At 36.8% G+C, this 13,438-nt stretch overlaps 1 protein-coding gene across 3 annotated transcripts in view; it reads right to left on the minus strand.

Moving 5' to 3' along the window:
• Positions 1-13,438, minus strand: part of PARD3B (par-3 family cell polarity regulator beta) — a 424,254-nt gene that overhangs the window by 170,864 nt on the left and 239,952 nt on the right. For 2 of the 3 annotated variants that reach the window (XM_057411714.1, XM_057411713.1), the window contains exon 16: positions 4,402-4,446. The exons of the other annotated variant lie outside the window; for it this stretch is intronic. In XM_057411714.1, coding sequence (XP_057267697.1) covers positions 4,402-4,446 — 45 coding nt within the window. The remainder of the gene's footprint in view (positions 1-4,401; positions 4,447-13,438) is intronic. 3 annotated transcript variants of the gene reach the window in all.

The following is a 13,438-nucleotide window of genomic DNA, read 5'->3' on the forward strand; positions in this document are numbered from 1 at the left end:
GCAGAGATACATCAAGACCTTTAACCTACCTTATTCCCAAATATCTCCAGTCCCGGTCTGAATCCTATCTTAACCACAACTCAGTTATCCATACATGAAGCAGTACAGACTGGAAGCCTACCAGATATATCAGCACTTGAATCTCATAAAGCCCTTACCTTTGCAGGCTTTAGCTGTACATCCACCTCTTCAAGCCTTCTTTCTCAGAAGGCTAAACCTACCCATAGGCTGAACATTAACCTGGTAACCACCCCATCAGCAAAATTAACAGTAAGGGGCAGAACTTGACCAGAAGCATCTGTCAAGCTACCCCAGTAGGCTTTTTTCCTGCTCAGGTCCTAAGCCTATCTCTTGCCACATAGCATTAATTCAAATTCAGCTTGGTAAAAGAGCTAGCCCTGTATCACTCAGTCTTGCAAGTACTAATCCATAGCCCCATCACATGTTCCTCATGAAGCAGCCAGCAAGGAAATAAGATCTTCAACTCATCTTGTCTCAAAACTGTCTCGAAACATAGCCCCAGCCAAAAGCATGGTCTAGTGACATTAAAATAAAAATAGGAAAGCTTTTTTTGCCCATTTTGCTAATTAATATGTCAGAGCTCATAAAGAAAGACTCATCAGCTTTTCTCCAGCACTGCATCATCTGAAAGAGCTGTGTCAGCAAGAGACCTCAGCAGACAGTCAATACATACTAAAAGCATTCTAAGCAGTAAATCAGAACACAAAAAAAGAATATAAGGAAAAAAATAATTAAAAATAGCCACAAATAATTGAGTACTTGATTTCAGTATTTGATACAAATCAGGTTATATTTAAGGTACAACATTCCTGCCCTTCCTTATTGATATCCTCTTAGCTGCCCTGGAATTGCTTTTCTAAAAAGCTAAGAGTTCCTGAGAAACTAAGGTGAAGTTTGCTGATTTTTCACCTCTGTGAATTTTCAGGGATTTTCTTTGCTTTGTAACAGAGGCACCACTTGTCTGGAACTAAGTTTAGGAAATGTGGACACACCATTGCTGAGCACACAGGAAGGTTTGCAGAGGACAAAGGCCTCTCAGAGGATTCAGAGAAGATGCCTTGCACACAAATACTTGAACTCTGGTCTTTTCCAGAAAGGGCCACCTAGGCTACATCAATCCGGCACTCCAGTGCTTTTGCCAGTGGTTCTGCAGCTCAGAAAACCAACAGTATCCTGGGCTGCATCAAAAGGAGTGTGACCAGCAGGTCGAAGGAAGTGATCCTGCCCCTCTACTCTGCTCTCGTGAGACCTCACTTGGAGCACTGTGTGCGGTTCTGGTGTCCTCAACATAAAAAGGACATGGAACTGTTGGAACAAGTCCAGAGAAGGGCCACGAGGATGATCAGGGGACTGGAGCACCTCCCGCATGAAGACAGGCTGAGAAAGTTGGGGCTGCTCAGCCTGGAGAAGCTGTGTAGAGATCTCATAGCAGCCTTCCAGTATCTGAAGGGGGCCTATAAGGATGCTGGAGAGAGACTCTTTATTAGTAGTGATAGGACAAGGGGTAACGGGTTAAAACTTAAACAGGGGAAATTCATGTTAGATATAAGGAAGAAGTTCTTTACTGTGAGAGTCGTGAGGCACTGGAATAGGTTGCCCAAAGAAAGTTGTGAATGTTCCATCCCTGGCGGTGTTCAAGGCCAGGTTGGATGTAGTCTTGGGTTGCATGGTTTAGTGTGAGATGTCCTTGTCCATGGCAGTGGGGTTGGAACTTAATGATCTTAAGGTCTTTCCCACCCTAACTATTCTATGATTCTATGATTGTGGGAAATATTTGCAACACTAAGAACACCTGTAAGCACTGCTGAAGTGTTCCACCCAGCAGGATGAAGGACAAGCCAGCTATGAGAACCGGAAGACACAGATGCATTTCTGTGAGGGTGACATACAGAAACAAGTCTCCAGCCATCTTCCCATAGAACACTTACAAGCTCAGGATGTTTCTAGACATGCTTCTAAAAATCAAATTGACTTTTTAAGGAAGAAAAAAATAAACCCTGCTGCAATTGTGGGTGCAACATGTAAAAAGACAGATGGGGCTACAGCTACAGATCCTTCTAATGCCTTGGTCTTCTGCAGACTTGTGATAACGCTTTTTGAAATGAATACACACGACTAACTCCTGCTGCTGCTAACACGTAATATGCAAGGGATACAGCAGCTACACATAAAGCTGAGACTATATGCTTGAAAAGCCACTGCCCCAGAAGGAACAGAAAGGATATTTCCCTAGAGAGAATTACTCGACTGCGTATTTCATAGAACAAGTCATGTTGAAGGAGAGAAGGGATAATTGCATTGATTGTTGGTAGGTGATAATTAATTCTGTAGAGAAATATGTTTAATTTCCTGAAGTCTAGAATAGGATGGAAACTCTCTGCTCTGTAATGAGAAAATAATGGTGTTTTTCTCCCACCACAAGAAGCTGCAATGACTCCGACTCCCTTAGTGTGTTCTTGGAAAAGGTACCTATAGGAAGGCAGCATAATGAACGATACTGAAACATTGGTTTGGTGATGTGACTGAATGCCAGCAAAATGTGTGTATGATATGTAATTCCAAAAAACATACAGTAAAAAGGGACCAGAGAAAAAGAATACCATGTTCTTGAACAAACCTTTAAAATAAATATTTGAATTGAACAATGAGAAAGCTGAAACTGCAGCTTGATTTCTCTTTATGAAGGGTTAGGAAACAGAACACAAAGAGGGGAGAAACATGTTTCAACAGTAATTGAACAGCATTTAAAGAACCAAGAAAAATCATTTACAATCCAACCTTCTCAGAAGTTAGCTAACTCTTTTTATTCTGAAGGGAGGGGGAAATATTCCAACCTGTAGGGTCTTTGTAACTATTTCTTAGGTGATCTATTGACCCCTGAATTTAGTCAATGAAAAAAGATCCTAGGTACACGTAAGAGGCCTATGAAAGGTAAGTAAAGGAAACAAGTCAAAGTTTAATAAGCATGGATCCATGTTTTCACATAAAATTTGTAGGTGTCTTCAAATAGAAAACTTTTCAAAGCCACGATTTTCAAGATTCTGGAGAAGTGTGCAGAAGAAAGATCAAATGAGTGTAAAAGTGATATTATAAAGCTTAATGTACCCATAACAAATGATTGCCAAAGAGTTGTGATCTCACCAAGTTTCCCTACTCCCTTTGATAGCAGTGAATTCCAGTGATCTTTGAAAAACTTCATGATATTTCAACATTTGTAGTAATTTTTCTGCAGAGGAAAAAGCCAAGGGCCACCCTGCAGCTTCTTCAAGTTGACAAGATCATCTGACATTTTTACATTCTCAAAACAAAAGGTTGAATGAATTTTTTTCTCCCCAGGAGTGATAATATTACAAGACATCTGCACTACTCCCGATTCAGAAAGAGAATCCAAGAAGTTCACTGACATAGGAAAGATGCCAGAAAGAAAAAATTTGTTTGTTAAGTTCATGAAAAGGTCTTCAGATAAGTAAAATCCACACTAGAGAACTAAAGCCTTCTTTACACCCAGCTGTACAGGGAGGAATACTATAAACAATCAGGAATCTCATAGTTGACCTTCCTTTACATGAATTCTGCTTTTTAGTTCTATCAAGTGAGTGGAAAAAGGCAATGTGCAATCACACTACAAAAGGAGCAGCCTGATACTGTAGGGTTTTCAAGCATCAGAAGAGATTGCTGAATAACTTTTCTAGAAAGTTTAAGGTTTCTTATGTCAGCTTACCTGTGGCTTGTGAAAAATTACAATTTTATGTGACATTTCCTTGACAATTTTTTTGATACAAAAGCTGGAAGTTGAACAGTACCATGGTGTGGTTTCCAGACCCTATTTAATAAGTAGGTACAGTAATGACAGCAGTATAGGCTGACTTTAGTTTATTACTATGGCCTGAAAAGTTTTAGAAGAAACAAGTTATTTCTACCGCACAAGCCCAATGAATGCAAAAGCTTTGACATTCTTTTTGTAAGCTGTAGAATTTTTTAATGTTACCTTCAATATTCCTGGGAATGTAAGTGGAACTCAGAGCAAGAAGAAAAAGCAAGAAATATTTATATTTTTCAAAATGTGCATCATTTGTCTCCATGCTCCAAAAGACACATTGTACATGCACTTATTTAAAGGGGAGTCTTCTTCAGTTTACAACACTTGCACGGAAAAATAAAGTTACAGCTCTTCCTGCAAATGAGTCAGCTACATGCACTGTTTGGCTGGCAAAGAACAATCCCTAATTCATCACTGTACAACTTGGAGTCAGTGCATACAAAGTAATGCCTTAATTTGCAACTCTTTCAGTCACCACAGTTTCTGTAAACTGATTTAATTTACTGCCCATACGATTTCCAAGTTGCTGACTTTTCCTCCAAAATAGGAGAACTGCTTACCCGATTTGTGTCCGGCCAACAAACCAACTTTGCTTTCATCTGCCACTGGAGGAATAAAAGAAAAGACACAAAGATCAGAAACTTATTTAAATTCACAAGCCTTTGAAATACCATCAAATTATTTCAGACACATCACATCCTAAATCTTTTAACTTATAATTGTTTGTAAAAAGCTTTTTTTTACCTAATGCACCTGGGGGTGCTTCAAAGTCCAAATATCTGAATCAAAGCCCGCTGAAACCAATAAAAGGACTATCAGCAGTCCTCGTGGGTTACAGATCAGGACCTCAGCACTTACACACTCAAAACTGAGTTGTCAGAAGAGCAATTGCATTTGTAAATAACTCATCTTGCCAGACAAATCACAGGGCATAGGAGAGTTGTAACATTTTCAGATCAAAGACCTCAACTGTAAAAAGAATCCAGATGTGAAAACCATCTGCAAGACATCTCACTGACTCACAGGACCCTCCCAGACAATGAGGTCCCACAAAACCTGATCTTTTTGAAGGCTTGTGCTTTCTTTTATGTTACAATTTATTTTACCTGTAAATCGTACCTTTGTAGTATTTCACAACATCTTATAAAAGAAGATGTTTACATTAGCAACAGTTTGCATGCAGATGAGTGGAGAAGCAAATTCTGAATGTAACAAAAACTGTAATTTTTCTTTAGCAGCTGTACTTCAGTTTATTATCATATATCTCAAGAAAGTAATTAAAATACTCTCCCAAAAGGCTGAGGGAAGAACCAATCATCATTTCTTAAAATGAATTCCATGCAAAAAAAAGGTGCTAATGTAATGTTAGGGATGTTAAAACAAGCACAGGAAATGAATGTTAGGGTTGAAAGGTTATCCTTCAACTCTGCCTGCCCAAGCAGTCCCTTGTATCATGCCTTAAAGCATTATTTCTTTATATGATAAAATAAATTGTCAAGTCATACCAGAAATACCATAAATGGAAACTTAGACAAGCTTTGCATAGTGGTCACTATAAAAAGTTTACACACAGGGTTACCTGCAGTCATACAGGAATGTGTTATTTTCCGCCCACTGCAGTGATTATTGACATTTAGGAGCCACTACTAGAAAAATAATCACAGTAAATATTTTCTTATATTGTCCCCCCACATTTAGGGAAGCTTTTCCCTCCAAAACCAGCATCAGACTGAGGCCTAGGATTCACAACTGGAATCATGAATCCACAACTGGCCCTGGCATCTCTTCTCTACCTCTGTAATCTGACTGCCATCTGATTATTGGTAGAATTACATAGTGTAGTTTTGCTGTGCGACTTCGATACTAATCAAGGAGGACTCATACTTTGCCGCATTACTCAGAGATGCTGCAAAACAAAGCAACCATGGGGCTAGTCAAAATTAGAACTGCAATTAAAATTCAAGGCGGTTCTGTACTCCTTGTCCTTTAATCTCTCTTCTAGGTTTTCCTAGTCCCTGGATATATCTATTTAGCTCCTTGATACACAGTTTGATCCTGTAACATAAAAAGACCAGACTTTTGCTAGAAGGATAGTTCAAACTCCTTTTCCTCCTCTCTCCTCCCAAATTTACTTTTAAGCAGAAAAAATATGGAAAACTTTAGTCCCAAAGGTTAGTGTTTTGACAAGTTATGACTGTGTGAAAACAAGAGATTATAATGGAAGCTGATTTGCAACCTTAATTATAGCAGTCACTAATGGCAACCACTGTAATATATGATAATTACTTAGAGTATGTTACAGTACATACAAGCTTTAAAAAAATAGATACCAAGGTTCACAGCATTTTTTTTAAAGTATGCTGATGACTTGGTTTGCCTGAAACTAAGTTTTACATTATTAAAAGGGATAAATCCATTTAACTTAATCATACTTTACATACCAGCTTCACACACAAAAATTAGATTTTAATACTGGAGGGAAAAAAGCAAGACTAAAATGATTAGAAAATGAAAAATAATCTTACCAGAATACAAGGTTAGCATTCTGAGCTAAAGTACACTTAAAAAAAAGTTGGGAAAAAAATGGGAAATGCAAAAATTAAAGTTTTATATCAAAGTTTGAGCAAAATATGCGTGCTCCTTCAAGGGGTAATTTTCATTTCATGGGATATTATGCTTAGGCAGTAACTTCTAGGCTGGACATCTTTCATTAGACTGAATAGGAGTGCTACAGACAAGTCCAGTGGATGAAAATCCCATTCCTTCTCTTGTTTCCTCTGGGAACAAGCTGAAGACGACAGTAAAAAAGAGAAAGGCTAACGAGAGATAAATACTTTATATGCTAAAGTTGAAAACTTTGTAGCTAAAAATTTCATTTAGGAAGCATATAGGATGTCCTGTTTCACAAAACAGCATTTGGAAACACTGCTCTGTGTGACGTTAAAAATTCATGCAATCATTCAGCTATGCCAAAAATAGTATTTCTCTGGCTATCTTCCTTGGCTTCTGAAAAAAACATAAGCTAAGTGTAAACTTAATTCTAAGACTGTACTACTGTTCTCTATCTTTGCAGAAAGGCATCTGAAAGATTTTAAACTGAAAAAAAAAATACTGCCTACTCTTAAAACTAAAAAAATCCTAATTATTTTTATATTGCAACATCAAGAAGTAATTTTATTGCAACTATGAAAACTTCAGCTTATATATGGGATATATCAGGAAAGCATTTATAAAAAACCTTCAATTAACTATTTTTATGAAGACACTAGAAATACGATACGTTCTTGAGCTAGAATTGTTAAATCCAAAACACTAAAAAAAAAGGGAAATCACCTAATTTGGGGACTACAGACATAAAACTCAGAAACAAAAATCTGAGAAGGATCAATGCAACAGAGTAAATACACTCACAAACAAGAAGATACTTCTTAGAGTCACAAACTGAATAAATACTTCACATTTTGATATGCCCCTGGAACTCCTGGGGATGTTACTTCATGAAGTTATTAATGTTTGTCAGTATAAAAGACCCTAGCTCTTTTAAGGAAACCTCTGTAATTTAGAAACTGCATTTGCACCAGAGAAGCCAGTTACATTTTCACTGTCAGGTAGCAAAGTAATTGCTGAAATACAAGTGACAGAAGTTCAACAGCTATTTAAGAAAAGCATGTATATTTGGGGGACTAGCAAGACCACAGATTAGGAAAGATGGAATATTACTAGAACAAACAAATCTCTCCAGCTGACAGCAATCAACTGGTAGTTATTTTTTCCCCCTAAACGATGCTAACAACCACAACAAATGGTAAAAAACCCCAACCCTTTATGCCATGAATACTCAGATGTATTAGAATTCCCTATCATAATATTCTGGAGTGCTGTTTTGGTTTAAGAAAACAATAGAAGTACCCTGCAATGCATCCATGTGCTTCCACATAGTCTTTTGATTGCCATTTCTGTACCCTACTCAAGATAACCAAGGTAGCCATTTTATTTGAATCGCGTGATTTTCAATGGTTCAGAATATAAGAAGCCTTCTGTACTGCCTCAAAGTTTACTTAAAGGTCATACTACTTCCTAACTATGATTTACACAAATCTATGCTGCGGGCAATTATGCCCAGTTCAATCACTGTACCATTATATTATTTTTCCCCAAACAAGGAGTTACCACTATTCACAAGATGCAGGGTACTACTATTCAACATAGCACTTCTTTTATGAAGGATCAGTTTTGCACATGGACTAACAGCTACTTAAAATCTTCTAAATGTATGAAAGTTACTTATATTTCTACTGGACAAACTGACACGTACCTTTGAAGACCAGCTGCAGTTCTGCAGTCAGGAAAGAAGTAAAAAGGATTAAAATTACAATTAATGAAAAATAATAAAAAGAAACACTGAAACATCAAAGAATTTCCTAGAAAACAAATTTCCTGATACCTTTTTATTAATCTATAAGAAGCCCAATATATTTTTTTTTATTATACACTGATCAATTAACAAGGGCTATATTTCCAAGCCACATATATAAATGATGCTTCTGTGCTTTTAAGAATGCATCAGTCTCTATGGTATATACACATGAAAATAAAGTAAAGCTACAAATTGATCACTGTTTTTTCTGATTAACTGTGTCCTTACTCAGCCTTTTCATTATAATGAAGGCACAGCACCATTAATTAATTTTAGTCAATGACAGTGCCAATGACATAATTCTCCTGCTATTTTTATTTTCTTGGTGAAGCGTTTCCCCATCTATGAGCTGCATAAATCACTCGGAGAAATTGTGCCAAATGTTGGCTCACAACTATCACTTTGAAAATGCTGCTTGCCGTTCTAGGTTTGCCCTGTAGTACTGCATACAAACAGTACAGGCTTTTACGCTAAAATTTACATAAGCAATAAAATGTATTAGGAAGGGTAAACTTGTTCTGTCTTAAAAGTATTTCGTTTAATAATTTGCCTTCTTCTCTCTAGCAACAGTGAAACTTCATGTAAGGGCCCATCTCTCCTTTTCTGTGGTCACCTGGTTATCCATCAGTTACTCAGTCTGGAAGGACTGAGTCCTTGATAGATTCCTCTTCACCTTAATACTGAAAAGCACTGAGACTAGCAAAAAGCTTGCACAAGGACCAAGGATAAATACTTTTGTGATAAAAAAGATAAGCCTTTTCCAGTATGGCATGCAACACAACATTTGAGATACCCTGCTCCGCACAAAGACAGGAATAAATCACATCCAAACCAAAAATTCTGGATTCATTTTTCACCTGTACAAGGTTTTTTTTCTAATTAGATTTTTCACAGGAATTTAGTTAGAATTGATTTAGTACTTGAATTCAATTGTATTCAGAGAAAATCCCCGAGGGATACATCTTACATGTCAGCACATGAGAATGTAAATGCCTCAGCTTGCATTCACTATTACTACTACTTGTTGTTGAAGAACCAGTAGTACAGTTCATGCTGTCCACTGGAAACGTTTTCTCTCCAAGCAGAAGATAACATTGTTTCACAATTTCCCAGTCAGCCAGTATAAATTTCTTCACTTTCTTTTAGTGGCATAACTACTCATTCTTGAAGGTTACATTGCTAATTGAGGCCATCACAGCTTCTTTTACACTTCTGTTGTCCTCTCTAATCCTCTTTTCACCTCTGTTCCAGAGAAACTGTACCAGGCTAAAACTGATCCAACTCCCCCGTTACACATCTCCTGTATGTCATTAACACTTCTTCACACCTCCTAGGGTTAAACCACAAATTTCTAATCTAACCTGTCATTCATTGGCTGAAAATACTGACAAGGAACAGGTTTAAGACACAGTGTAGGTAACATTTATAAATTTGTTTTTAAAAGTTACTTCATTATCATTTGTACTTTCTTATAATAGCTATACATTAACTTAATTGCCATTTCTCCCCACCACTTCATTAATCTAAACGCAGATTAACTCACTTAAAACTTTCACTAAAGCAACATAAGAAACTATCGTCCTCAACCATGTGTTACAATTTTCTCAGCTCTATGACCACCACAGCTCACATGCTTCCAGCCTGCTCTGCAGCAAGCTTCCTCTTCTACACAACCAGTCCAGAAAGTTAATATTCCTTTCTGCCCCCTTCTGTCTTTATACCACAGCTCACCTTCCCCTCAATTGCATCAATGCAGATTTAGTACGAAACTGAATAACGACACCATCCTTGTTAAAAGTCCTCCTTTTTCACACAGAATAAACTTGATTTTAGTCTCATTTCAATTCAGTTCACAGTTTCTCTATTACTTAATAAATGATTTTGTTTCATTCCCTACTTATGGATCTTACAAACAAGAATTTGAAAGTCGTTTAAACTAAGAAAACTATGTCGCGTTCATTTCTTAAAATTTATTCTGCAGAGTGGCCTCAGAAAACATACATCTAATGTCACAGTACTAGAAAGTTACTCATGACATAAGCTATAATAATTTTAAAATCTCTCTTGGCCCTTGATCCCAAAACCAATCACAGCTACAAGCAACAGAGATTTTCCTAAACCCATGACGGTTTCGGTTTTGGAAAGTCTCTCTCTTCAAGAGATGATTTGTTAAATTACTGTTTATAAGCCAGTAAAATTGAAAAGTCTCTCAGAACCCAGAGCCATCTTCTCCACTTCCTCATTAATGTTCTAATGAGCTTAACTGGCTTCTAAATGCAGTTCTGAAGTTGATTTCAACCCAAAGCAACCTGATAAATATTCCATGCATGCAATGTGTTTAACAAAATAATGGTTTTAAAATACCAAAGCACTTTTTTTTTCACTAAGACTGTAATTCTCACTAGACTCTCCAAAATGTATTCTTTTTAATTGTATCTGAATCAAAACATTGATTAAAGGGTACTCTCCATCAGTTCTGCCCACTCCTCATTTGGTTACGTTTTGAGATATTTATTTCAACATCCAAAATTACACTCAGAATAAGAATAATCTGGTTCAGCGCAAACCACAAAGTAGCTAATTGCATCTTCACTGCTTTTCCTACATACTTCTGGATGTGAAAACCTGGTTTCTCTTTGTTTTAAGGTGTTCTAAAAGTATAAACTGTAATCAAATGCATCCCTTCACTAACAAAGACATTAGTTAAATATTGGCTTCCTGGCAGAATACTCCATACCTTGCATCTTGCATATTCACTTGCTAATTATTCCTAAATACATAAATAAATTGGCCAGTATCTTTAATAAAAAAGCCCTATGGTTAAGGGACTCTACATCTAATGATGTTTTAGCAAATAATATCTTATCCATATTCAAAATCAAGTAAAGGGTATTTCAATTTCTTCAGGCTGTAGAGCTTAACCAGTTAAGATCTATGGGTCTTTTGCTATTTACAGGAAAGGAATGGGAGATGAGCAGTACTTTGGGATAGAGGTCATGGGTTATTATACCAACATCCTCAAATATAAATCCACACAGTACTTTGCCTGAATTGATACACAACAAAATTACTATATACTCATACAATTCAATTTCACATTGCTTCAGGTTAAACCAAGCCACACTTTCATGTGTTTGCATACAATTCCCATGGCTGCGGTTTTTACAGTACATTAATGCATAGCCTAAATCACTCCTGTGCATAAAGATTTATGGAAAATAGGGGCGTTGGAGATAAATAATAAAACACCATCTTTCCTGTCTTCTTCTTAATAGCACACCTATTTTCACATTTCAATACAACATTCAAAAAAAATTCCATATTGCCATTCACTCTCCACAAAAATTACCTTTTAATAGTTAAAAAAAAAGAACTACTGAAAATGGATTCTGATGAACTATACAGAAATTCTTCTCTAGACAACTGTGGTAACGTATGGCAAAATGTGTCTTTATAGAAGGTTGTTACATGGAAAATCATCCTTCCAATGACATGTATAGAAGCCACTGATTTCTTCTTCATTTTTAATCTGCCATTAAGTTTCAAAAAAAGCGCACCACTTCATTGGGAAGGGAGAACATGACATAACTGTGGCATTTCTGATTTTTTTCTTATTTTTAACACTATGCTATAAGCACAAGTCCAAACTTGGCATACAATCTAAGCTTGGTCAGTACAGCCATGCATTCTTAGTATTCATTTGGCCCTGCACAAATTCTTGAAATCACAGTACAAGGAGAATGTTTGCCAACACATTCAAACACCACCAATCCGTAACAAAAATAATATGTAAGTGAGTGGACATGCCAGGTGCCAGGATCGGCAGAAGGAAAGGGGTAGCTGTGCTCTTTTGTCACCACCAGTTCAAAATAAAAGTAGGCAAGACAAAGAAAAATATACTGTAAGACACAGGATATGAACTCTACCAGTGATCCTGAAAGCGCTGTCATTATCTCAACACGGCAGCAGGAAAGAACATTAGGACTTATAGCTGATATGGAACTAATCTGTACCCGATTACTCTGAATGAAGCTGTAAATTTTGAGAAGCCTTTGAGACTATGGAAATCATGAATGCTAAAGCAGGGAACTGGTCACCCTACCCCCATATGATTTGCAGAAGGATATCATCACTATCACTGTACTTGCCTTTTTGATGTTTGGGGTGTCTACAATTGTAACTCAGTAACACACACGCCACAGATTTTTAATGTATTTATTTAAAGTAGATTCAAGCTAAAACTACCTCATCTGCAAATAACCTGAATTCTTCAAATACACCATCTCTAGACAATGGTACTTCTAGATTCATGCTGTTTGTGAATTCAGCAGTTAAAACTTGTGTCAGTTCATATGACCCATGGCACATGCATGGCAGCACAGAGCCCTGCCTAAAAAACAAGTTGGCAGCGGTTCATGCCCATTGTTCCCGTCCAGCTGTTCAATCGACAACCCAAAAATGCACTAAGAGTTAATAAACTAAACCGTATCTGCCCAACTGGCAAGTAACCGTTATTGCAAGATTTGCTCTGGAGACTGACAATGACAAATTGATTCAACATGTAAGCAGTACTGAATACTTTTTGATCACCCATCCTTATTTCCTTATACTATTCACTGAGGATATTAATTTAGAATAATTATTTTGTAAATAAATACAACTGGAAAACAGATTAGGCACTCAAAGTTTTCTGGGCCTAAATGATATAAAATCTGAAAAGATAAACATCAGTGTTAAATGGGTTTCCATTGTGAACCTATATAATTACAGACTAGTCTTTACTTAAGAGTTTTGCTTCTTGTGCCTACATTAACCTTCATCAAAGCCAGAAAGACCCTTACTATATAATTTGATTAGCTCTCCAATTTAATGAATTTACTATTTAATCATAAGGTTCACAATTTGTAGAAAAGTTTGGATTCTGGGGTCTCTAAGTGCTTAAAATTTTCTGTTACCGACCTTTGATGATCCTTCTAATGGTGATGCCATTACGTAATCCATGCCTTTCAAATCTTATAATTAGGCAGTAGATGCATTATATACATTTTAAGGTGAAGTAAAATGTTTTGTAAAGTGAATAGCAGTACAGATTTCACACTGATGCCCTGTATCACACCTGATTCAGAGACAATTTGGTTTAAAGGGGAAGGAACTGCACCTAAATCACATTTGTATGGCCT

The sequence above is a fragment of the Pezoporus wallicus genome, unplaced genomic scaffold (assembly GCF_028554395.1).
Source record: "Pezoporus wallicus isolate ANWC-B61680 ecotype Strahan unplaced genomic scaffold, APGP_CSIRO_Pwel_v1 contig_6732, whole genome shotgun sequence".
NCBI lineage: Eukaryota > Metazoa > Chordata > Aves > Psittaciformes > Psittacidae > Pezoporus > Pezoporus wallicus.